The following is a 27,394-nucleotide window of genomic DNA, read 5'->3' as shown; positions in this document are numbered from 1 at the left end:
CCAGCAGCGCTCTGCCCACAGGAAGTAATCAATAAATGGTTATTGAATTTAGAATGTTCTTTTCCCCAATCAGTGAGGTTTAATATATTTCCAATTCAGAATGTCTATTAATTTTTCAGCACTAGTAAGCCTTTTAAAAAAATCCATTTGGAGATGTGCAAGAGAGTTCACAGCAAATACTATTATATAAATGATCAAGAGAATACTGTTAAAGAAGCATGCTTATTCAACACACCAGTAGCCATTGATAAAATGTAATTTAATTTAATCATTTAGATTTACATTGTTAATGTACAAGAGCATTTCTTTCAAACCACAGGTTAACACACAGGAAAGAGCAAAGCTGTTAGAGGCGCAGAGAAGCTTTGGAGAACTCTGCTGTCTGAAATAAAAGCAAGGCACTCTCCATTAACAGTTGGTGGATCCTGATTTCCGCCCACGGAAGGCTTGTTCACACCGAGAGAGCTCTCCCCCACGGGAAGAATCACCTGCTTTCATTCTTGCTGTCTATACTTATGTGTCAACATAAAGGAGAGAGGGAGAGAGAGAGAGTGGGGGCAGGGGGCGAGGAGGGAGGGAAGGAGAGAGGGAGGGAGAGATGGAGAGCTGACTTGGGAGTCTCTCCTAGTTGGAATAACTACGGAAGACAGAAGGACACTGGCTATCATCTTTCTTTTCAGCGCTATTGTCGGGATCTATAACTAAACTCCCCCGTTTTTTTTCATTGTTCTTCAGCCAATTGCTATCACGACTAAAAGGTCTTCCTTAAATCTGATGGGTTTAAAAGGAGAAAAGGACAGTGTTTCTCTAGGGCTCTGGTTTTCTGTTGTTATTGTTGTTATTGTTTGTTTTGTTTTACCATTTACAGACAGGACAAAAAACGAAGATTAACTTTCCAATACTAACAGTGCACAAAAAGGCTATGTATGCACAGCACTTCTAATTTACTCAACTTCAATTTAAATTTGGTCCGAAGCTGCCTTGCATGAAATGTTAGCTTTCTGATATTTAATAATGTTTATTATGTTTGCACATAAGCTCAAAAATTAATGCAGCTTTCCTACTTTGCTAATGGTTATCACCAGGTCAAATGTCTATGTTAGCAGTTACGTTTGAAAGCCTTTTTCCCTATTAGATACAGTGAGTTAAGATTATGGAAAGGGGGACTGGGTTCTAGTCTTGATTCCATTACTAGCTGTTTGGCCTCAGATCATTCTTTACTGTTCACTGGGTCCCAATTTTCTCCTCTTTGAATCCTTTTTTGTTTGCTTATGGGGGCGAGGGGGCACACCTGGTGGTGCTCCAGGGCTATTCCCAGTCTGTGCTCTGGGTCACTCCCAGTATTGTCCGGGAGCCCACTGGCTCCAGGGTCAAACCCAGGCCTCCTGCATCCAAAGCATGGGCCCCACAGGATCAGTCATCACTTCCACCCCTTTTCTCTGAATTTCAGGGGTTAGACTCGTTGACAATTTAGATCTTTTCCAAGTCTAACGTCTCAAGACCCTATCATTCCAGATCCTAGCTTCTTAATATAAAAATAATCTTTTGCCAAAGCTCAAACAAACATAATGCATGATCAAATATCAGAATGACTCTTGAGAAAAATGAAATGTATATGATTTGCTATCTGGGTTATTCTTTGCAGCAAGTAGGCAACTCATTTGGCATTTGTTTGATTGTATAATTTAATGATAATATAAACAGCATAGTTTTGTTATTTTTTTCCTTTAAAAAGACTAAAGCAAAAATGACTTTAAAGCTAACAAAAACTACTGTTGACATCAGTTTGACATTCAAAGTTGTTTCTTAGCAAAATGGACAAAGATATTTTGACATGATACAGAGTATATAATATAAAGACTTTTAGACCTAAAAATCTTTAAACATTATTTGAATTTAGCAAAACATAAGCAAAATTTTAATATCAAAGTGCTAAACAGTACTGCCTTAAAAGTCACTGCAAATGAACCATAAAATAACTGCATGGGAAATAACATTTATTGTACAAATGGTTAATAAAAAGACACATTATAAATATATATGTAACCTGCTATATTTATATATATTTGCTTATTTAATTTCTAACTGGTGTATCCAAGTCACTGCGAACACCCCATTTAAGTACTCTGTAACTCAGCTTCCAAGAGCTGGTGGTCTTGCAATAAATACAGGCAAAGCTATTACAATATAACGTGCATACAAATGTTTATACAAATAAGGACACTATGCAACAAGTCATCTCATAATAATATGGCATCAACTGTATAAACATACAAAAGGGAGTACGAACACGGAATGTTGAAACGCAGCCCACTAACCCTTTCTAGTACTCACATTCATACTAATTTTTTTTTAAAAAATAAGACTTGCTTGCTCTCCAGAATTGCCTCTTAAATTGTTAACTGAAGTAAATTATGTTTACTTAGAAAACCCTTTTATCCCTGGTGCTTACCCTGTATGATCCAGTTCCTAGTTCATTGCATGTTCTTATCTAGGGACCCCCTATAAGATCGACTGAAAATTCCTGTGGCTTCAGAATGGGTAGTCAGCTGCTATATCTAGAGCAAGTAAAGAGGACTGTGGCTGGGTTGTTAGAACGCACCCAGAATATCTGTTTTTGATCAGTTCTCTCATCTCAGCCTCCTTCTGGACAGCTGGACAGTCAGGGCAGGGATCAATAACCATCAAGAACGGCCTCAAACTGTGGGTGGCCCACACCTCGGAAAGGTTCAACAGGGAAAGTAGACAAAACCTCTTCTAATCAAATTAGCAAATGTGTCATTTGCTCGCATGACTGCTTCCTCTTCATGTCCATATAATATAAAGGAGAGTTAATAAACAAGACTAAGTAAGACAGCACTTTAAAAAATTGCACTTGTATATGGAAGCAAGCAGCCATTTTTATCTTGCGATATTTGATTTCTAGGTTATCTACCATCTTTCGGAACCATTTTTATTTAAAAAAAGAAGAAGAAAGAATCAAGGAAGAGAGAAATTACGAAGAGGGAATTTTTGCCTTGTTTGCACCACATACGTATACACTTGAGACAGGAAGTGTAATCTAAAGGGGTCAATCTTAAGACATATCTTACCCTGCTGAAAAACCCTTGGCTGTTCTTTTGAAATACAAAGCAACTATAACAGTATTCCCCAGAAAGAGTTGCAAAACAGATATATAATCCTTTTTTTTTCCTTCCTGCATCCAAAAGTGCTTCATTAGCCATTTCTTAGAAAACCCTCATGAACTAGACCCCACCTCCCACCCTAACCCCAAAGCCTAAATAGAAAACACAACCCCATCACAATACTCTGCAAGTTTTCTGGCTTTAGGTTGTAAGGAAAAGTGCCAGAAGGGAGGAGGGTGGGGGGGGGGGGGGAGTCTTTATTTCATATGGGAGCGGCTTTTTTTTCTCTTCAGGACAGAAACTGGTGTTTCAGACCCAGCCCTTGGCGACTTTGCCAGCAGGTACTAATAGTGAAGCGGCTCCGGCCAGGCAGCTGCCCCTGGTCAGAAAGGCAGGGTGTCCAGGAAGAGCTTGTCAATGATGGAGGGTGGAGACACCAAGTCCTCCAGCTTCAGGTAGAAGATGCGCTGCAGGCCCAGCGTGCAGATCTTGCGCAGTTCCACCAGGGCCCCCTGCACCTTGGTCTCGCTGGGCTCCAGAGCCTGTCCCTTACTCTGGTGGTCTTTTAAGCTGCTTGTGATCTTGTTGCATAGCTCCTCCACTCTCTTTGGTTCTTTTAACCCATGTCGTTCTGCAAGGGGACAGATATGTTTAGGCGGCAGTTACATCAGCATTGGGTCAGGGGATCAGTTGGGGAGGTTAGGAAGCCATATCAGGTGCTGCTGAGGGGCTCTTTCCAGTTCTGTGCTCAGGAGTAGCTCCTGCCCATCCTCAGAGAACCCTAGGAGGTTCCAGGAATTGAACTAGGGTCTGATACATGCAATGCAAGTGCTTAACTTTGTACTATCTCTCTGCCTCCCTGGAAGTTGTATTTTTTTTTAATTAGTGAAACACCATGAGGTACAGTTGTAGACTTACAAATTTTTGTGCTTGGGTTTCGATTATACAATGATCAAATACCCATCCCTCCACCAGTGCCCATTTTCTACCACCATGTAACCCAGTATCCCTCCCACCCCCATCCCCCCATCCCATCCTGCCTCTGTGGCAGGGCATTCCCTTTTGTTTTCTCTCTCCTTTTGGGTGTTGTGGTCTGGCAGTTGTATTTTAAGAAACTTTCAATCCCCAATGCAGACCCATATCTTGTCCTGTTCTGATGACTTCATTTTACAATCCAAGTGTTTCTTCCCGCACTCCTAAGCATTACTCATGGCCACTGATCTCCTGGGGCACCAGGGTTTGGATTCCATCAATCTCCTTATAAAACAAAGTAGACAGTATCCTACTCGGGTCTCCAGAAAGTCCTGCCAGGAGAAGACCCTTCTTTAGGCTGAACATAGAAACATAGTAAGGTAAATGAACTGATATTCCCATCTCCACAGACTCGGCGAATGTGTGGTACTTGGGACACAGGGAATATGTGTATGTGGCGGGTGGGGGGTTCAGAGGGGCAAGGGTGAATGCCATATACTAATCCTGTCCTGCAAGAAACGATATGAAATAGATGAAGTGCATTCTTGTTTTGCATGCTAACTGCAGAGATGAATCTTGCTCTTTTCTATCTTCCAGCACCTCTTGAAATGCCTTTGACTTCCACCTGGAACTGTGTGTAAAATACATAAGCTCCCACTGCTGAGATGGCAGAGTGGAGGAGAAGGGGAGCCCCAGAAGGTGATGAGGTAGCATTAATGCAGAAATTAAGATACCGTGACAGATATATAGATAGACGTTGGGTTCTGGGTCACATGTCGTGGTGCTCAGGCCTTACCCCTGGCTCTGCTCTCAAGGATTACTCCTGGCAGGTTTGGGGGACCAGATGGGTAAACTGGTGATCGAATCCAGATCGGCCACATGCAATGCAAACACCCTGCCCCTAGTACTGTCAGTCCAGCACCCCATATCATATTTTATGAAGCTATATGTTAACGATCGCCATGATAAATATTATAATATTTTTGTATATTCAGTTAAGAGATTTTGCAAAGTCACGGAACTGTTAAAGCTGGATTTGAAGGCAGTATTCATTGGCCAATTCTGTCTTCTTGCTCCAATGTAATACTGGCACCTCTCACGAGAATGTTCCAGGAGCCTGGGGTTCAGTCCAAATCACTTTACTCTGCCTCAGCATGTAGCTATCAGAGCCTTTTTCTGAGGGAAGAGCTTGGTCCTTATTATTTCAGCCAAAGTTTTCATATTTCAGTTGATATGTAAAATAATGGTGTGTGTGTGTGTGTGTGTGTGTGTGTGTGTGTGTGTGTGTGTGTAGCCAGAGATCAAAGCCCGAGCCTCACATATGCATAAACCAGGCAAGTGCTCTCCTAATGAGCTCTAAAATAATAATTCTGGAGATATAAAAGACATCTTTCCAACAGAAACACATGTATTCTTTTGTTTCTATTTGGTTTGGGGGAAATCCCTGATATTGCTTCAAGATCAATCCTGGTGGCTGGGTGCCTGGGGGTGGGGGTCACCCCCAGAAGTGCCTGGGGACCATGCAATGCCTGGGACCAAATCTGGGGCTCTGGTTCACAAAACATGTACTCCAGTCCTTTGAGCCATCGCCCTGGGTTAGAAATATTTTAAAAAAATTTCCTACTTAAGTTTTTGTTTGTATGTCTAAGGTCAGGAATACTTTTGTTAGAAAGGGTATATCGTTTGTTTGTTTTTTGTGTGGGAGCCATATGTGCCTGAACTTGGGGGTTATTCCTGACTCTCTGCCAGGAGTCACTTGTGGGGTGGCTGGGGAGGGGGGCGGTGCTGGGGATTGGATTGAATCTGCACTCCTGCACAAGGAACCTGTGCTCTAGCCCACTGGTATCCCTGTGACCTATGGAAAATATTTTGTTTTTAAAGCAAAAGTCAAAAACAAAAAAGCTCTTAGCAAAAGAATCGAAATATCCGGATATGCTGTTACTTCTCTTGCCCTAAAGGTGAAGAGGTCCAGAATGCAATGTGCAAGCCTCCTCGGAGTGGCTGGCTTTGTAGGACTCTGGGGAGTGGCTCCTTTTCTGGAGTTATCTTTAAAGGAGGGGGAAATGTCACGGTCCTCCCGTTGTTCATCGATTTGCTCGAGTGGGCCCAGTAACGTCTCCATCATGAGACTTGTTGTTACTGTGTTTGGCATATCGAATACGTCACGGGGAGCTTGCCAGGCTCTGCCGTGTGGGCGAGATACTCTCGGTAGCTTGCCGGGCTCTCCGAGAGGGGTGGAGGAATCGAACTCGGGTCGGCCATGTTGGCTGCATGCAAGGCAAACGCCCTACCGCTGTGCTATTTAAAGACCTCTGAGTTTCCTTTCAATTCCTATGTATTACAACGTTTTGTTCTGAACTTGTTTACACCTGGCTGTGCTTAGGGCTTACTCCTGCTCTGTGTTCCCAAAATGCACTGGGCAGGGATCAGGAGACCATATGTCGTGGCTGGGATTCAATCCTAGTCAGCTAAGTGCAAGGCAAGTGCCTTACCCACTGCCCTGTCTCTCTGGCCCATGTCTCATGCACCTGAGGCATGCGCTTTTCTGCTAAGTCACATCCCCAGCAGAATCTGAAGCATTCACTACAAAAAACAAAAGTGAAAGTGTAATAAAACCCACATCCCACAGCAGGCGATTGGGAGGCTAAAATAAAATTATGCTATATTAAAGTGTTCCATCAACTCAGGCTGGTATATGCATAGTATTGTCAGCACTTAAGAATAGGCCTACAAACAAAAGGTAACCAAGGCTCGCTGAAGTCGATGCTTTGCAGTGCATGATTTTGCTTTCTCTAGGAAACCATTGGCTCATCAGCCCTAATGCAAACCTGTCTATTGTGGTTTATCTTGTTAAATACACAGATCCTGGGGTTTGTTTCAGCAACACCCATGACTGAAAAAGACAAATCTAGCCTGCAATGACGTTCTACCTAAAATTTCCTCTCCTCCACCGTCTCCCACAAACAGAACAAATAGAAACAGAGTGCAAATTTGGCAATAAATTTTGAGAGCTATAATATGTTCATAGCCTCTGACCGAAATACCCTTCCCACACTTATATGAAGGAAAAATTCAACAGAAGAATAGATTTTTATGCATGGAGCAGTATGGGGGAATGAAATAATCCAGGGCACATCAGAGGGGGGTGGGTTATTCCAGTGCCCACCGAAACAGCCCCCATCAGCCCTTTGCTCCCACAATCCAAAATTGCCACCCGTGATCCTAGCCTGACTTGAGTGTTTCAGGACTGACCTCACCTATATATTAATCTGCTGAAAATTTGGGTATCCAGGTTTTTGTGATTGAAATCTCCAGGCTTCTTCAGAATTAGGATAGGCAACTTGCCCCCGATATCCCTGTACTTCTGGAAGCCCTATCAGTCATATCCATACCCCAAAGCTGCCACCAGTTAAAAAACAAAAACAAAAACAACCCGACTCCAGCTGTACCTTCCCAATAAAAATATTGAACTCCCTAACAAACATGATGACCTCTTGGTACCTGTATTGCAAATCATAATGCACAAAAGGGAGGAGAGAGAAAGAGGGAGAGAGAGAAAGAGGGAGAGAGAGAGAGAGAGAGAGAGAGAGAGAGAGAGAGAGAGAGAGAGAGAGAGAGAGGAAAAGTGCCTGCCATAGAAGCAGACTGAGCAGGGGGGAGGTGACTGGAGGGAAACTGGGGGACACTGGCACTGGTGCTAGGAAATGGACAATGGTGGAGGAATGGGTTTTGGATCATTGTATGACTGAAACCCAATCATGAACATCTTTGTAATGGTCTATCTCATGGTGATTCAATAAAAAAAAATTTTAAGCAGAAAAATAAAGGGTGGAGAAATAGGAAGCTGTCAAGTAAAAATGGCAATTTTGTGGATAGCCAAAAAAGAAATACAAGCAGGCTTTCAGGCATCATAGAAAAATACGTCCTATCACATTACATAAAGGGAATAAAGATGGCATCTCGGCTGTGTATTATACTGATGGAAAAATTAATTCTGCATTCAGAGAAGGAAAGGAAACAAAAGTAAAAATATTTCGGAGATTTTTCAGATAACTCTTTTCCTTTCCTTCCAATGACCCCATGCTAGTTGGATAATAAACAATGTGAAAATGGAACAAACTGGGATTTGTTCCTTTGTGAGGCCTTCTCATAGCTCTAACATGATCAAACAGTCATCTTGCTGTGAGTAAATTCTATTAATACTGAGATCTGTCAAATTAGGCCCATAAGCCAGGGAGAGATGCTTTTCCTAGAACAAAATACCAATCCATTGATTTCAGCTTTCCCCTCGTCTTGGTGCCTTGTGCCTGGTATTATATGTAAGATCCCATATTCATTATCAGGATAAAGGACCTGAGCAATCTGTTGGCTGGGTTTCTGGAGGGGGCTGATTATGGAACCTTGTAGCAGACTTTCTCAGGGCCAAACTGGGAGTTTCCCTGCTCCCCATCAGCAGTGGCTGCTCAATAACTATGGCAACCATTATTTATTCAGTGAATCCAACGGGAGATCGATACCTCCTGCCAGCTGGATCAACCCTGGGCCTGGAATTCCTTGAGGAATTCAGAGACCCTCCTGTTAGAAGCCAAAGGCACCTCCTTTGTTGTTTTGAACAGCTTCTGGATTTGTGGCTTCTTTACTTTTTTCAAAAGAACTGCAATAAAGTGCAGTCTCTATGCACACTGCGGATTTCAGCAGCGAGCGAGATTTTCCAGTCACTAAGGAGTGAGTGTCTGGGGCCTTCCTAGGAGTCTGAAATTCCTTAAAGCCCCCAACTCTGACATTTCAGTTTTAGGGACCCCATCTTTTCCTTGGTAAAGTTTAGTAAATTGGGGGCTGTAATGCAAATAGAGAGCATAATCTTAAAGGAATCAGACCTTTGTATTTCCCTTCTTCTGAGAAAAACGTACACAGATTTGAGTCTGAGATCTTTATCCATAACTGAACGAGAAAAGCTTCTCAGTATTGCTTGCATTTTAATTTCCATCATTTTTTGTTTTGTTTTGGGTCACACCCAACAGTGCTCAGGGGTCACTCCTGAGTGCAAAGGCACTTCTGGTGGGGCTCAGGTGACCATGTAGGGTGCTGGGGATTGAATTGAGACAAGCCACGTGTGAAGCAAATGCCTTGCCTGCTATACTCTCTCTCCAGTCCCTTCTCCATCACTTTTTATACCATACATTAATATTTTAACACAGACACCATGCATCCAAAACTCTGAAATGTAACATCTAGATCTGTATGGTTAAGTAAAGGTTTTATGTGTCAGAATCATAGCTTATGTGAAGCGGAAAGGACCTGACTCATTTAGTGCAAACTCTGATCAATGTCAGCTGTCTGGTATGAACTGGAACAGGAATTCACTATTTCACCCTGACAACAAAGATAAATGTAACAGCATTTTCTATTACACCCATCTTCTCTTTCACTTCAATTATTTTATTGTGCCTTATTGTATTGTGAATTAAGGAGGACAAAGATGCTCTTTATTGAATAGATTCAAAATCTAAAGCTCAGAGCATTATGTGCCCATGATCAGAATAAACGCAGGGATGAATTCTTTCACTTCAAGTCCAGAGATATTCCGCTATACCCAGCCGCCTGCTTCAGATGTTCTGCCTCATCCTGAGATGAACTCAGACTCCCTGTCACTCCCTTCTGCTTTCTGTGTACCTCATTAACTAATTGATTAATTACTTCTTTCAGCAAATATTTATTGAGTTACCTATCCTCAGTTATAGCCACTGGGGTTAGAGACAGAAACAAAACAAAGAAACAGCAACTCGTGCTCCTAACCTGTGTGTGGTGTTAGTGTGTAAAGATTCCTGTGTCTGTTAGCTCTCCATACCACAAGCATCTCTGCTAGAGGCAGAGGGAGGGATGATGGAGAGGGGGAGGGTAGGAAGGGGGAGGAGGAGAAAGAGGGGGAGTGGGAGCGGGAAGGAGAAGAAGGAGAAGAGAGGGAGAGAGAAAGAAAGGAAGAGAGTAGAGCTATTTAGGTATTTGCTCAAGTGTTTTCCCTTTTCACCTAGTTAACATGCACTCATCTTTTTTTGTTATTTATTTCTTGGGAGTCCACATCCAGCTGGCTCATCTTACTCCTGGCTCTGAGCTCAGGCATCACTCCTGGTGGGTTTTGGGGGCTCATATGTGGTGCCAGGGATGGAACCCACGTTAGTTGAATGCAAGGCGAGTGCCTTACCTGCTGCACTATCTCTTTGGCCCTGGATGTATACCTCATTTAAATCACAGATCAACTATTTCTTCTAGGAAGCTGCCCCTTTTATCTCGAGTGGAGATCATGCTCTCCTATGACACACTATTGGTTTTCTCTTAGGGGGATCTGAGAGTTTGAAATCAGATATTTAGGTGGCAGTTGCCTGCCTTGTCCATGAAATAGAATCTCCACAGGGTTAGAAGCTATTTGCTCTCTCCCTTGTGTACTCAGCACCGGGCCCGCTGCACATGAGACACCCAATAAATATTTGCTCAATGAAAGTATAAGTGGAAGATGAAGGATCTACAAAATATCTTCGAGTGAATTCGAAATGTATAAGTTTCTCAGAACAAACACAGATTGGAAACTATTGGGGAGCTCTGTCCAAAGCAGCAAGAACTTCACAACCCCCTGAAACCTCTCCAAGCAGAAGCTTTGGAAACAGCTTTTCCGGCGCTAAAGCTTTGCTCTGCCTCTTACTAACTGAGTGACTTTGGGTCTGCTTTTACATTTATATAACAAGTTAGTAATGCTAATAATGGTTGGTATGAGAGATGAGTGCATTGATAAAGTATTGGGAACCATCCTTGACTTGGCAAATACCCAGTCAATACCAGCAAGTATCCTGTGTCCACAATTCAACTCATTAACATTCTCTACCCATCAGCCACTTCCCTGAAACCACTGATTCATGATAGCACCACCATCTCCTCCACTCTCATAATCACCTCTAGCAGGCCCTTGCCCACCGCATCTTATTTTGCCTGTTGCAAGAACTTTCCTTATCATCTCTGTGACAGGCCAGGCCATCTGCCTGCTCCTCTCAACCTCCGGGCCTCAGGGCCAGCTCTTTAAGTTCTGTTATCTAAGCAGTACTGACAGCTGCAGGAATGGCTCTTGACTGGTCTCTGCTTTCCATCTCTGCTGTAACCTGATGCAGGGACTTCAAAATCTCTTTACTAAGCAACATTACACAAAATAACACACACCGAGGCCCTGGGATGGAGGCTCCCGTGGAATATTTGAGAACGGCAGCTCTTAACTAATTTCAGGGAACCCGATGCTCATCGATTCTCTTATTCCTGGCCACTCAGTGGTGGTTCCCTAGACAAAACCTTCCAAAACATCTGGGAGCTTGTTAGATATTCAGGATCTCAGACCCTGTCCCAGGCTTAACTGACAGTCTTGTGTTTAACAAGATGCCTGGTGATTCACGCGCATGCAAGCACCTCACCACTGCTTAGGCTGACTTCAAATCATTCTGTTAGCAAAGTTTCTCTTCTACTTTCTTTTGGTTTCTGGGCCACACTCAGCAGTGTTCAGAGGCTCAGGGATTGCTCCTAGCAGTGTCTGGGGATGAAGCCGAACCCTCCTATGTGCAAAGCAGGCACTCAAGTCCTCTGAGGTATCATTTTGGCCCAAGGAAGTTTTTCTTTTATTTGGCTCCGTGTTTTCCTCCTCCATTCCCCAGTTCTGCCCCTTATGCCCGTTGTCAGTTCTCTTCCCTCAGGGCAAAGAGCAGACAGGGAAGGAGGAAAGAAGGGACAGGCGCCCTCAGGAGCTCCTTCCCAGAAGGAAACCAGCTCCTTCTCTTCTTGGGGGGTCTTGGGTCCCACCAAGAAGAGAAGGAGCTGGTTTTGCACGAGTGGAGCCCGGTGGCCACAATGATCCCACAGGGAAGAAGAGGGCTCCTGGGGAGGGAAGAGTGGGGTTCAAACCACAGCAAACAAGCAGGATGTCCTGGTCCTGCTCTGAGTGCCATGGTTTCCCCGGGAAGGCGGCTTACTGCTAACTTCATGTCCCTCTTAACCTGCTCTGCGACAGCAGCCCTAACACTGAGCCCATGCTGACCAGGACACCCTGAAGCCCTGAGGAGGCCACTGCAGTGCTTTCCCATGGTCTGTCTTTGACTTAAGAGAGTCTGTGGCCAGCCTCCGAATGAAAGCACAGATTAAGGAAGAGGGGTTTATGCCAGGCACATGGAAGATGCACAACACTACTCAATCCAAATTGAAATAAGATTAGTCCTTCAAGTTTCAGGACTAATCTTTCTTTCTTTTTGGGGGTGGGGAGCAGGCCTGGCTAGCTTGGAGTTGCTCTGGGCATGGTTAGGGGATAACGTGGTGCTAGGGAACTTGGGCCTTCAGTATGTAAAGCATCTGCTCCAGCCTGTTGATCAATTCTTTCCTTCCTTCCTTCCTTCCTTCCTTCCTTCCTTCCTTCCTTCCTTCCTTCCCTCCCTCCCTCCCTCCCTCCCTCCCTCCCTCCCTCCCTTTCTTTTCACACATACAAGGCAAGTACTGTACTGATGAACTACATCCCTGGTCCTTCCAACTATTTTCCAATAACAGAGTGCTGGGCTAAAAATAATTAATCCAGATTTTCTTAATTTGGGAGGTCTTTTGACATCCACAAATAACCCATTCATGCTACCATTCCTAGCCACATGCAAGATATCTTTGAATGCAAATGCAATTATAAAGATAATTAAGATTCTGGGGTCTGAATAATAGTACAGAGGCACTTGTACATGGCCAACCCAGCTTTCATCCCCGGCATCACATATGGTTCCAAGCACTGCTAGGAGTGATCCCTGAGTAAAGAGCTGGAGTAATCCCTGAGCACTGTCCAGTGTGGTACCACACAAAAGAAAATAAACAATGAAAAGACTCTCTCTGACCTTAAGAAACTATGCTGTGGGTCAGGGCAGGGTGGTTCAGTAGTTAAAGGTGCCACTTGCCTCAGAAGTGTGCAGCCATGAATTCCATCCCGGTGCTGCCCATGCACAGACAGTCATGCTGGCATCCCAGCCAGTGTTGGCTGGGAGCTCTGGGGCTACAACAGGTGCCAGCTCTGGTGCAATGGAGCCTGTTGTGTGTAAACACCATGAGGAGCAAGAGGTGTGAGCAATCCAGCCAGGAGTGTTTTACGGGAAACACTGTGTGAGGGCATGTGAAAGCACTGCAGTGAGCTCAGCAAGCAATCCAGCCACAGTGTGTGTGTGTGTGTGTGTGTGTGTGTGTGTGTGTGTGTGTGTGGCATGTCTCCAGTCATCACACTAATGACAGCTGAGGGGAAAGAAAGGATGGTGGGGAGAAATCTATAGTCTAGTTAGAATAGATTCTTCTGGTGCTTTAAGTGAGTTTACACATCTTAGAAAGGTGTGAGACCTTTTGAGACTTGGGGAGATGGTTTGAAGAGATGGATAAAGTGCATGACTTGCTTTGGAGAGCCCCGGACTGGATCCCTAGCACTGTATGGGGTTGCACTGCTGGGAACAATCCTTAAGCACTGCCCGTATTTTGTCAAAACGGAACAAAACAGAAGCAAAATTTGGGATCATAATAGTGAAGGTCTATCTTGATTGTCTATCTTGAGCTTGGCCTGCATCTCAACCAGGGATGTATCCTCTCAGCTCTTTCCTGTCTGAGGCAGCCCATATTCTCTCTTCAACATGTCACATTCTCTCTCCACCTTACTCCTCATATTGCTCTCAATAAAACTATGTTACTTTGGCTGGAGAGATAGTACAGGGGTTGTGGCGCTTGCCTTGCATGTAGTCAACCCTGGTTCGATTCTCTGTACCACATACAGTTCCCCGTATGCTGCCAGGAGTGAGCCCTGAGCACAGAAACAAGAGTGAGCCCTGAGCACTGCCACCAGGTTAAAATCAAAACCAAAACCCAACCAAAGAACTGTTTCACTTTTAAAATAAAAGAAAAGATGAAGGTTCATCTAATTATATTTTTCCTCTGCAAAGCGCAGACTAGTTCATTTTGGCTTGACAGCAAGCCTCTGAGTAGACATCTTTATCCCTGTGAAAAACTTGAAAACAACTGAACCTCAGAGAGGGTCATGGATTTGCCCGATGTCAGACAGCTCGGAAGCAGTAGGGAGAAAGCTTAAATGCCAGCTTCTAATCTACAAAACCCTCCTGTGGAAAATCTTGATTGCTTGGCTAAGCTTTACCTTCAGCATAGCTGATAATCCAAAACAGGGTAACCAGGTGACCGTGTAGAGGGAAAGCAGGGAGTTCTGGGGAGACAGCTGGCTGAGGGTGTGATAGCATCGCCACCTGCCCAGGCCTGCCTTGTCACTGTTTCACTGCTGTCTACCCTTCCTCCACTGCCCTCCTCCTCGGTCTTATAGTCCAACTCCAAGAGGACCAGGAAAAACCCACATGCAGAAGAGAAAAAGTGGCACTTCCTCCCCTGAGGGAATAAAACCCTCAGGGAACACTCCATGTCTAAAGTGACATGTGGGCATTCAACATGCCCTTGGTCCCAGGTCTAACTGCCTGTTCAATGTCATTTCCTTTTCATCCTATGGGCAATGCATGGAACGTTGAGCTTAGGTCTCAATATGAGGCCATAAGATAAATATAACATAGAATTAACGCTTCCCCTGAAAATCCTTAACCTTTCCTAAAACCTGTGGTCCTAACATGTGGTTCTAACGCGCTCTCTGCTCTGGCTACCCAAACCACAGACCCACAATGAACGACTACCTTCCCTCTCAGCTTTCCTCCAGAAACATGTGCCTGCACTTTGAAACGTTTTGTCTTGGGCTAGGGATGGAGTTTAAGTAGGAGAACACAGGCCTTGCCTGCCTGAGAGGCCCTGAGTTTGATTCCCGGAGCTGCAGAGCTCCCTGAAAAAAAAAAATGTTTTTCTTCTTTCTATTGAGTTCATGCATGTGACTTAACACATGTGTAAGACCATTCCACTGTCCTTGCTTCACCCTTAAATTGTGCTGAGATGTTCTGTATTCTTGCTTTCTGGGTTCCTTGCTCTTCCCATGTCTAGATGTTATCTCATTGAGAAGCCATTCACAAACAGCACCTTCACTTTCCTTCATACTCTACCACCTCCCAAACTTAGCAGTCACCTGACTTGCTAGGTGCTGAATTCAGTCCTTCTAAGCATGTGACACTGCTTACCACACTTGGAGTTCTTTATAACATGGTCATGATATATATATATATATATATATATATATATATATATATATATATGAGAAATAGCACAGCAGGTAGGGCGCTTAGCTTGCATGAAGCGGACCTGGGTCTGATTCCTCTGCCCCTGTTGGAGAGCCCGGCAAGCTACTGAGAGTATTCCGCCTGCATGGCAAAGCCTGGCAAGCTCCCCGTGGCGTATTCTATATGCCAGAAACAGTAACAACAAGTCTCATAATGGAGACGTTACTGGTGCCCGCTTGAGCAAATTGATGAACAGCGGGGACGACAGTGCTATATAACTCCTCAGAGGCTCTCTGTTTTCCATAAGCAGAATTCATGTATGGCTCCTCCTTGCATACATGAATTCTGGGACCCTAGAGCAGATCCTCAGGACTATTTAACACATGAAGATTTATAAAAGGAAAAGCCGCCCACTCTTTCAGAATGGTGGAGAGAGGTGGAGGGAGAAGGAACGTACAGTGTGGGGGAGGATGTAGCAGAGGGGAAAGGCCGTAATTTTGCAAACTACCAATACTGTTCAAATTCCTAATCATTTTCCTGGAAGTGGGACTTTTCTTTTTTCCTTTTTGGGCCACACCCTGTAATGCACAGGGTTACTCCTGGCTCTGCACTCAGGGATTACTCCTGGCAGTGCTCAGGGGACCATATGGGATGCTGAGAATCAAACCGGGGTCGGCCGCATGCAAGGTAAACGCCCTACTCGCTGTGCTATCGCTCCAGCTCCGAAGTGAAACTTTTAAGACCTCATTTTCTTTTCATGAGGTCTAGGTGGTTGATGAGTAGACCATTTCAACATGAATTTCCTGAAGCCAACAGTGCAACTGATAGGCCTCAATCACCATGAATGATCACTGCCACTCAGTTAAGATGCTCTAGGATCTAGTGCAAATTAATACCCACCAGAGTGCACACTGCCCTTTGAGCATGGTCCCTGGCTCTGCCTTCCCTGCCATTTCTATATGTGTTCACCCATTTTGGTTCCCCATCTAACAGACGTGTCACAGAGTATTACTGGGTCCAGAAAGGAGGGAAGGGACTTTTTTTGTGTGGGGATAGGACCTACTGGTAAGTGTGGGTAAGTGATGTGCTGGGTAAGTGTGACTAGATTCCCTCCCCCCCTCACTCTTCTCTGAGCCTCTCCCTCAAGCTCCTGAGGAGAGAGAGTCAACAGACATGCTGCTTTCCAAGGTCACCACCTGCTTCCTCAGACCACTAGTTACCCAGTGCTCAGGGAAGGGGCAGACATGTGCCCAATTTCAGGGCATTCCTTAGCCATTTGGCTATGCTGAAAGACTTTTTCTATGCTCCTCAGTGATGCTTCACAAGAATAGATGAGAAGGAAATAAGTTTAGAGAGATGAGGGGCCTGATTTCATAGCACGGAAGTGTTCGCTGTAGACCCCTCTCGGGGAACCTGAGGGTGCTCCATCGCAGAGTCCACTGTCCCTACTTGTCAGACTTCTCCCTGAGCAAGTCTCCCCAGAAACAGGCAGGCCAGCTCTGACTGCAGGTCATGCCACAGACTGAGACATAAACAGGCCTGGTACCATCTTCTCCTAATTCTGACTCTATTTCTCGCACCAAACCACACATCTCTCCAGGGTGGGATACCCTGGCTTAAACTGGCTATCAATGATGGACTAGTGACCATCTTGGGAATTTCCACTTACTGAACCAAACAATAAAAGACAGAGGCCTTAAAACAGGGGATGAGGCCTTCAAAATTATACAGCCTGGTTGTAGTACTGGTCGGGACAAACACATATAGATAAATATGATTCTCGTCAGCTGCCTGCGCCCCAGATGCCTGTATTAAATAACCTGTATAATAAATACCCAAATGGTCCCAGTAGAAAAAAGGTTCCCCACACCTGGCTGAAATCATGGCTCTGACACCTGGACTGGCATTTTCACTGTAGAACAAGCCACCACAGGGTGATCTTTTTGGTCTACTCAAAACCATCAATCAGGGGAGATCTTTCTAAACAATTGGTCTGCCCGTGATTCTTCTAGTCAAAATGCTCTGTGCATCCCCTCTGCTCTCACACTACAAGTCCAGTTTCCTCCCTGAGGTGTGAAACGTACTTCAGGCCTAGCCACGCCTGACCAAACCGAAGGCATTTCCCACCACTCTGTTTTTGAGTTGTTTCCATCCTAAAACTAGTCACAGCCTCGTTTTTAATGACTAGCAAGTTTTGGTCTAAGTGGAAGATTCTTATGCCTTCCATTTAGCCTGAAACCATCTCTGGCTTTTACCACAGACAGTTCCAGTCACTTCCTTTGAAGGAAATATCACCATTTCAATCTCTCAGGACTTTATACCTACTCATGCAGCCACACTGTGGACTATATCTCTCAAATGAGTCTGCATGCTCCGTTTCCCCTGGAGAAGTGGGTTCTCATCCCTACACACACACACACACACACACACCAGACTGCCTCCATCAGCAAACACATGAGCAACTAATACCTGGCCAACTCTTGTTTTGTTGTGTGTTTTCTTTTGTTTTAACTAATTAAACTCCATACTTTATAGGGATTTTTGGGGGGGTGGGGAAGGAGGTGGAGGGGGGAATATTAGACCAGATATTAGCACACCCAGATCAAGTCACTCGTGGTGGTACTGGGGGATCACATGTAGTATTAGGGGTCCAGTGGGGGTTGGCCATCCATGCAAATAAGTACCTTAACCTCTAAACTATTTTACCAGCTCAGTAATTTCTAGTTTGGAATATTTAGATACCCTTGGAAGGATTGAATGGTTTTGAAACTGAGGTGAAGAGTTTTTATCCAACAGTGGTCTCTGAACTACCAGTCTTTTGGGGGGAGGGGTAAGGTGGGAATAGGCAAACCTAGTGGTGCCTGCACCCCAGATGCCTGTATTAAATAGCCTGTGACTGCTATAATAAATGGTGCTCAGGGCTTACTCCTGCCTGATACCAGTCACTCCTGGCGGGGCTCAGGAGAGCATATGGAGTGCCAGGTACTGGGTAGGCCACATTTATCATTCTTTACAGTCCTGCTGAAGTCATCTGACTGTGCCCCTACCATGATAATCAGGGATACTTCTATTCCACTTGCAAGCTCTCAAAGTCAAAATCTTATTCTTAAGTTTTCCCTTGTTTAGGGTTGGTTCATTTCTGCCTTAGAAGCCTCTAGTAGCCCCTATTAAAAGAAAAGAGTTTCTCATCCAGAACCAAAAACCAGGAGGAATGTGTATTCCACTTGGAATATTAAGGAAATAAGCTCATACTTGGTTCCCGCTTCTGTGTGTATCACTTCCTTTGTTCCACTATCACCGAGACAAGTAAGTGACAAGGCAGCCTAACCTGTTCAGGGACTCACACGACATCTCACCTTAGCCTACAGGAAGGTCCGTGCAAACAACATGCATTTCAGAGGCACCAGAGAGGATGACCCCTCTGCGTCTCAGGATGTGATGTGGTCCTCTGCCTACATTCACCACCTGCCTGAAAAGCATGTTTTTCTACCACCCAGAGAGTGTCAGACATGACCCGTTGTCCTCACACAGCCTTGCCTGTCCTCAGATCAGGTGGAAAGAATGGGAGGTGAGTCCCACGACCTGCTGTCCTCTCCAGGAGTCTTAACCTGCTACAACTGCCTTGTCAGACCCCAGGCTGACTGGGAAGGACCAGCTCAGGCAGCAACCTGTGATTGTGAAGGGGAGGAGGGAGGAGGCAGCAGGGCAGTCACAGGAGGTGCCCCCCCCCCCCACCCCCTGGGCCTTTCTCAGTCTCCTTGCTCATTCTTCCCTGGGATCTGATCTACAAAGGACAGAAAGAGACAGGCATCTAGGAGGGAGAAGGCCAACTCCAAGAAACTGCGTCTTGTTTGTGTTTCTGGTTGAGCCCCATTTGCTTTGGACAAAGAATAAGGTAAAGGTAAAGGTAAAGGCCCTCCCGTTGATCGTCGATTTGCTCGAGCAGGTCCAGTAACGTCTCCATTGGAGACTTTGTTGTTACTGTGTCTGGCATATCGAATACTCTCGGTAGCTTGCCGGGCTCTCCGAGAGGGGCGGAGGAATCGAACTCGGGTCGGCCATGTTGGCCGCTTGTAAGGCGAACGCCCTACCCACTGTGCTATCGCTCTAGCCCTGGACAAAGAATAATTTTCTTCTATAGCCTTTGCCATTGCAGGTGATTCAAGAAAGGTGAATAGTTCTTAGATTTGTCTTTGAACCATGAGCCCAAATGGGGACAAGGAAGTAGATTTGCCCCAATACCCTAGGGAAATAGGCTGGCTTAGATCATCTTCCCCCAAAGTCCCCCTGGAAAAATAAGCTCTGAGTACTGAAAGACAGCACGAGTGGGTAGGACATAGGCTAGGCCAATGCAGTTTTCATTTCTGAGACCACATGTTCCCCAAATATAGTGGGGAGCTCCTAGTACAGTGGAGTGACCCCCAGCACTACAGGGTCAGAGTAGAACCACATCCTTAGGCCCCTGTAATAATTTATTGCCATCCCAGTTAGTCAAGAATCACTTGTGGGGGCTGGACCGATAGCACAGCGGGTAGGGCGTTTGCCTTGCATGCAGCCAACATGACCAACACAGGTTCGATTCCCAGCATCCCATATGGTCCCCGGAGCACCACCAGGAGCAATTCCTGAGTGCATAAGCCAGGAGTAACCCTTGGGCATCGCCGGGTGTGACCCAAAAAGCAAAAAAAAAAAAGAATCACTGGTGGGACCCCTGAACCTCTGAGCACCACCTAAGGCCCCTTACCCCCCAATAAATAAACCCCAAAGCCCCTAGACCCACTGTCAAAAAGCTCTTGCAGAAATACAGATACTTATGTACTGAGTCTGCAGGTAACAATAACTCAACACTCTAAAAATCATCTTTCCTAGTTCATGCTAATTCACTGGTTTCTGTCACCATTAAAATTAGGTTTTAGCTCAGTAGATTAAAGAACAGTTACAGTGATCATTTTCCTAATTTTCTGGTATAGCCAAAGCCAGAAGTCACCACATCCCAGAATGGGAGAGAAGTGGGGTGGTGGTCCTTTTGGGGTTCGCAGGGAGGTGCTTACCTGTGATCATGCTCAGTGCTGACAGGCAGGCTAAGGCTTGGATATCAAGGTTCAGGCTCTGCAAACTTAAGGAAAAGTCTTTAATGGAGTCGAGCCACTCCCCAAATCCACGAAGGCACTGAAGTCGATGCAGGACGAGTCCGTTGCAGAACACAAACTTATCTTCAGCAGTGTTCGACCTGGAAAAAAGGTCAGAGTGGGTGATATATATCCTCACACAACACATGGGGGTCTCCCCACCCCCACACAACCATGGGACAGTGCTCCGATCCCGGCACAGTATGGGGAAACTTGCCAGATACCCCACATCTGTGCTCCTGAGATAAACCACCAGTTCTTCCTTGACTAACTTTCTCAGGGAGCACCTGTCCTCATGAAAATGAGAATGGGTGCCCTCTGACTTTGTGCTAGGACCATCTGAGACATCTATGCAGAGGGGCTGGATGGGAGGTGAAGCACAGAGCCCCAGACACACCCCAGATCCCTCAATGTGGCTGTCCCTCACTTCTCTCCATGTAGAGAACTCCCAAGACCCGAGGCCAGACACTACAATTCCACTAGGGGAGATTCTAAGAACTGAGAGTTTCTACAGGCACCCAAAGTTCAGAGCAAATGCCCTCAGGTGAAAGGATGCTGAGTTTTGTGTCCCCTGCTCTACAGGTGGGAATGCTCTACAGGGGTCTGCCTAACTTCCATGATACTTCTGTTATGTCCATAAATCACCCTGTCTCCTCTAATAAAGGGAGCCCTAACACTTCCAGCTGGAAACTGCCTCTGACCCATGGAGGGAGGGCGTGGGGGGGCTTAGGATTTCCTTTCATCTCTTGGGGCTTCCTTTTCCTTACTTTCATTGCTACTTACTAAGGTTATTATGAGGATGAAATGAAGGACTTAAGGCACGGTGCCTGATACACAAGAGGAGTTCAATGAGTATTGAGTGTGGAATTGATTCTGAATCTAGTCTTTACATTAGTGTAACCCAACCTTCCTTCCTTCCTTCCTTCCTTCCTTCCTTCCTTCCTTCCTTCCTTCCTTCCTCCCTCCCTCCCTCCCTCCCTCCCTCCTTCCCTCCCTCCTTGGAATCCAAGGCCTCATACATACAAAGCATTTTCTCCACCACATCCAACCCCAGCCCTGCTTTCCTTTAACTTTTAAAACTCTTGCCACATCTTTGTCTCTCTTTATCAACAAGTCATTCTCTCCTTAATGGTGCTTCTGGATGAAGATTGGATTCATTCTTTTACTGAGCAAATATGTCCTGAGCACCCTGAGCCTCCTGGGCCAGGCACTGGAGAAAATTTGCTGAAAGGGGTCTGCCCACGTCAAGCTTATCACCTGCTTTGCTGCCCACCTAACAGATCACAGCTACATTGTTGACTCAGCTCCTGTGCTCTGAGATTGGCATAAATTATGCCCATTACTAGCATTCTAGCCGAAAATCTATTGCTGTCTTGCCCACAGATCCTCCAGAGAGGCACACAAGATAGAGTGAGTTTCAGAGTCAGGAACCTGGATGTCAGTTCACCAATATCAGAATCATAGGAGCATGGTTTAAAAAGAAACAAAAAGAGATTCTGGACACTCCCCAAGGCAACTCCAAACCGAATAGCTGGAAATGAGGCACAGGAATCTGTATTTTATGTGAAAGTGTCTGGTAGCAGATGAAACTGCAGAGGAATAGGTAGGGAATAGAAAGACAGGGAAGGAGGATATTTTTTCCTATGAAGTTTGGTAAAAAATGGTGGTTCCATCTCCTAAAAATCAGCAAATTAAAGGAAGCTAGGAAGAAACAATTATAAATGCTCCTATAGACTTTATTTATGCCAGGTTGTAGTTTTGGGGGGTTTTTTGTTTGTTTTATTAGGTTTTAGGGTCACACCCGGCTGTGCACAGGGCTCACTCCTGACTCTGTTCAGGAATCACTCCTGGTGGTACTTGGGGGACCATGCATGGTGCCAGGGATCAAACTAGTGGTGACTGCATGCAACACAGACCATCTCTCTGCTCAGATTTTTAATGCCAGATCCTATGCACACTTCCCATTGAGCGAACCTTTCACAGGAGACTCATAAACGTAGCAAGTTTCAAACTTCTTGAAAGAAAGGAGTGAGGTGAAACAGTAATAATTACCTGATGGAAAGTCTGAGAACAAACAGCTCCAAAAAGGCTGATTCTATAAGTAACGTTTGATCTTCTTTGGGGAGATCAGTAAATCCGGGAATCTTTTCTGCCCAGCTTCTGGACACGTCAATGGAGGCGGTCAGAAGGTTGTAGAACTGCTGGACGTGCTCAGCATCTGTGCCTGCTGCGGCCTGGTCAGTGGGACAGTACTGGAAAGCAAACCACACACCGCAGCCTTAGGATCCTTGGCTCTTCCAAAACTATTAATCCTCAGTCTTTGTTTTGATACCCTGCCCCATTTTGGGTCACACCCCCTGAGGCTCAGAGGCTATGACTGGCTCTGTGCTTGGGTACTGCTCCTAACAGTGCTCAGGGAACCATGAGACGCCAGGGATTGAACCAGGCTTTCTGTCTACAAAGCACGATGACCACCCCATTGAGCTATTTCTGGCCCAAACCTGACTTTCATTTTTTAAAAAATTCTTTTGCATTCAGTACCATCTACAGTGGCCCTGTGGTATAATAGAGTATTTTCTTATCATATAATGCTAAATAAATTAGCTTAAGTCCCACTAGAACAATAGGTTTTTTTCCTTCCTTCCTTCCTTCCTTCCTCCCTCCCTCCCTCCCTCCCTCCCTCCTTTCTCTCCCTCCCTTCTTCCTTCTTTCTTTCTTTCTTTCTTTCTTTCCTTCCCGTCCTTCCTTCCTTCCTTCCTTCCTTCCTTCCTTCCTTCCTCCCTCCCTCCCTCCCTCCCTCCCTCCCTTCTTCCTTCCTTCCTTCCTTCCTTCCTTCTTTCTTTCTTTCTTTCTTTCTTTCTTTCTTTCTTTCTTTCCTTCCTTCCCTCCCTCCCTCCCTCCCTCCCTCCCTCCCTTCCTTCCTTCCTTCCTTCTTTCCTTCTTTCTTTCGCTTTGTGGGTCAAACCTTGAAATGCTCAGGTGTCACTCCTGGCTCTGTACTCAGGAATCACTCCTGGTGGTGCTTGGGGGACCATATGGGATAGTGGGGGTCAAACCTGGGTCAGCCGCATGAAAGGCAAATACCTACACCCTATTCTATCGCTCCAGACCCCAACAGTTTTCTTTTCTTTTTTTTTGGCCACCTCCAGTAGTACATAGGGGCTAATCCCAATTCTCTGCTCAGGGGTCATTTCTGGTGGTGCTCAGGGGACCATGTGCTACCAGGGTTTGCGCTCAAGCACACATGCAAAGTCTGTACACCAACTCGCTGAGCTACTTCTTTCTTTTCGTTTTTCTCTTTAATTTTTTTAAATTGAATCACCGTGAGATACAGTTACAAGCTTTCATGTTTGAGTTACAATCACACAATGATCAAACACCCACACCACCAGCAGTGCACATTCTTACCATTAATATCCCCAGTATACCCCCACTTTCCCACCCTCTCCCTGCCTGCATGGCAAACAATATTCCCCATATTCTCTCTCTACTTTTGGGCTTTATGGTTTGCAATGCAGATACTGAGAAGTTATCACGCTTGTCCAAGCTACTTCTTAAGCCACTAGTGAAGTGGTTTTCAGTCTTGACTTTCTAGAGAGCTTTAAAAAAAAAATAAAGCCACAAAGATGCTGATCTAACTAGTCTGGGGTGGATCTAATCATCAGGAATTTTAAAAGCTTTCCAGGTAATTTCAGAAGGTAGCCAAAATTGAAAACTGTGTCCCCAGGGATCAGAGTCAGTGGACCAGTGGACTGCACACCTACAGAGTTCGTTGTAGCATAGCGCTCTGCAAACAAGATAGTTAATCAACCTTCAGTTCTGAAAATATGCTTCCTGGACATGCAGCACCTGGGAAGGTTCTAGAAATGAAAATCTTGGCTCGACCCCAGAATTATAGAATTCAGCCAGAAACTCTGGTGGGGGTCCACAAACTGTTTTAGCAAGATCTCTCTAGGTGAGTCTCACCTATTTCCTTATGTGGGAGATTACAGAATTAAAGAAGAGAATGATTTCTCTTATGTTTTTTTCTTTCATAGGTATCTGTGAGATAAAACAAACTAGAGAGACCTGGAGATAGCTCAGTAGTAAAGCCCTTGTCTGGGCCAGAGAGATAGTACTGTGGGTAGGGTGTTTGCCTTGCACTAGGCCAACTGGGGTTTGATCCTCGGCATCCCATATAGTCCCTCGGGCACTACCAGGAATAATTCCTGAGTGCCGAGCCAGGTGTAACCTCTGAGCATTTCCGGGTATGGATCAAAACCAACCAAACAAAAAAGCATCTGCCTGACACACTTGAGGGTGCTGAGTGACACACAAGAGACAGTGCTGTGTGGGATCCCTACTTCTAGCAAGAGTGCAGTCTGCAGCACCGTGACTAGGTACATACAAGCATCAAAACCAAGCTTGCAGCTCCTGGTCATCCCAGCCATAGCAAGGGGAAAGGAAAGGAGAAATCAGGGGAGGTCTTGGCAAGCAGTGACATGCCACCCGAATCAGGACATGTGACAACTTAAGCTAAAAAGAATGAAGTGAGATTTAAACTTCAGGAGCTCAGTCACCAGGGCTGCAGTTCTCATCGATTTTGCTTGAGTCACTGGAGGGAGCGCTTTCCTGCTTCAGGAAGATCTCAAGACAATACTCAAGGGACAATCTCCACACTTAAAAGATCTGCAGACATCCCCATGGAAATATGCACACTCATTTCCTCCACGTGAACACGGGAAGAGTGTCTCCATTCCACCTCTCATGGACTCTCCTAGGACATGGATCTGAATCCTCTTTTACAGATGAGGAAACTAAAGCTCAAAGAAACTAAGTGATTGTTCTAAGTTGTATAACCAACATCAGTACAGCCAGGAAGTTAAACATGGCCCTGTACTTTCGAGTGTTTTTCACTCCTGGTCTGAGGTTTACAGAGCACTTTGTTCTAATTGGAGTTATGTGTTCAGTGGTCCTGTATCTCTATCACCAGCATGGTGACTGGCTGTTATAGAAATAAATTGTGGCTGAATGTTGTTTGATTAAATAGCCATGGTGGGTTTGACCACAATGCTTTCATCTCACTGGAGAAGAAACAGCCAATAGGCCACCAGAGGCTTATTGCAGGAAGGCTGAGGTGTGTGGAAAAGAGGTGCTTGTTTTAATTAGTTTCTTCATTGTCTTTTTGTGTTTTCCAAAGTGGTGTCACAAAATACCAGAATAGCCCCCGAGGAGGCTGGCTTACTTTAATCCTAGATTTGACCAGGTGCCTCATTTGTGAAATGAAAGGGCTCCGCCATATTTCTGGGGACAAAATACTTCATTTTTCCGACCCTCAATTATCGCCTCTATGAAATGGGAGATTTCTCAACATGTGGCTGCGGTGATGCAAACGTGATCATATCTCTGTGTGTGCACACACACACATACACAGACACACACACACACACACACATATATATATATATATATATATATATATATATTGCTCACTGGTTACCTTGGAGAGTGTATTTCTTCAGGAAGGAAGGGGTGAGGCCAGAGCCTTCTAGCTTTCAGCCCTGTTTCCAAGATCCTAGAGCATTAAATCCAGTTCAGAGCCCCAGCTCCTCATTCCCAGTCATCCTACCAAGCCCCTGATTCTCTGCAGTTCTGAGCGTTCTGTGACTGGATATAGGAGACAAGTTCAAGAGGAGGAAGGTGGGGTGGCCCTTCCCAAGGCTGTCCAGGATACCAGCCTTCTCCTGGTCCCAGACATACGCCCTCACTACCTTTTAGCACACATACTCCTGGCTGAAAAAAGGACTTCACTATACTCTTTTTTTGTTGTTTTTTTTTGGTCACACCCAGCAATACTCAGGGATTACTCCTGACTCTGCTATCAGGAATTACTCTTGGTGGTGCTCAGGAGATAATATGGGATGCCAGGGATTGAACCCAGGTCAGCTGCAAGCAAAGCAAACTCCCTACCCACTGTATTATTAGCCCAAGCCCCTCATAATATTCTTTTTTTTCAAAGGCTTTATTTACTTATTTTTATTATTTTTTTTTATGCTTTTTGGGTCACACCCGTCGATACACAGAAGTTACTCCTGGCTCATGCACTCAGGAATCACTCCTGGCGGTGCTCGGGGGACCATATGGGATGCTGGGAATCGAACCCGGGTCAGCCACATGCAAGGCAAACGCCCTCCCCGTTGTGCTATCACTCCAGCCCCAGCCTCATAATATTCTTATTTCTTACTTTCTCCTCCCTTATGAATCTACTTCCATATGCTCTCCTGGTTGAAATTCAGGGCAGAACCACCTTTAAAAACACGTTTTAGGTCTGGAGCGATAGCACAGCGGATAGGGTATTTGCCTTGCCCATGGCCAACCTGGGTTCGATCCCCAGCATCCCATATGGTTCCCCCTGACTACCATCAGGAGTAATTCCTGAGTGCAGAGCCAGGAGTAACCCCTGTGTGTCGCCAGGTGTGACCCAAAAAAGCAAAAATAAATAAATTTTTTTTTAAAAAACACACACACTTTATACTTTTTTAGGCCTAGTCAGATTCTCCCCTTTACATTTTTTTAATTCTCTTCACTCTTACTAAATTTTACATTTTATCTATTTCATGCAAATTTTAAAATGCAACAGCAGTTATCAATAATATTTGTTGTTTAATTTTATATACTTCTAAAAAAGAAAAGATTTCCTTTTTAAAAAAATATTATTTACCAGCCATTATTGATTTACAATTTTGTGAAATTTCAGGAAATCAGCTCTTTTCTGTATGTGCCTGGGTGTCATCAGAGAGAGAGACAGAGACAAAGAGAGATACCCCCCCCCCCATAGTGGGATAAAAAAATAAACATAGTAAGGGAACTATTGGCACTAAAGGTCTTGTCTATAGAACTGAGCTTACATGGGGAGATGCAGTTCGGAGGGGTTTTTGGGACACTGGTGGAGGGAAGCGGTCTATCTCGCGTTGAAATGATGGATGTATGAAAG

The 27,394-nt window shown here is 45.0% G+C and overlaps 1 protein-coding gene across 2 annotated transcripts in view; it reads right to left on the bottom strand.

The window, feature by feature from the left end:
* Positions 1 to 248: 248 nt before the first annotated feature.
* Positions 249 to 27,394, bottom strand: part of NR4A3 (nuclear receptor subfamily 4 group A member 3) — a 48,967-nt gene continuing 21,821 nt past the window's right edge. For both annotated transcript variants that reach the window (XM_056117145.1, XM_056117146.1), the window contains 3 exons: positions 22,474 to 22,673; positions 20,344 to 20,522; positions 249 to 3,756 (listed from right to left, as the gene is read on the bottom strand). In XM_056117145.1, the coding sequence (XP_055973120.1) occupies positions 3,509 to 3,756; positions 20,344 to 20,522; positions 22,474 to 22,673 (627 nt within the window). In that variant the 3' untranslated portion in view covers positions 249 to 3,508. The remainder of the gene's footprint in view (positions 3,757 to 20,343; positions 20,523 to 22,473; positions 22,674 to 27,394) is intronic.

This window comes from Sorex fumeus, unplaced genomic scaffold (genome assembly GCF_029834395.1).
Source record: "Sorex fumeus unplaced genomic scaffold, SorFum_2.1 ptg000034l, whole genome shotgun sequence".
Taxonomy (NCBI): domain Eukaryota; kingdom Metazoa; phylum Chordata; class Mammalia; order Eulipotyphla; family Soricidae; genus Sorex; species Sorex fumeus.
The sequence above is the reverse complement of the archived record's forward strand: the minus strand, read 5'-3'. Positions and strand labels throughout refer to the sequence as shown.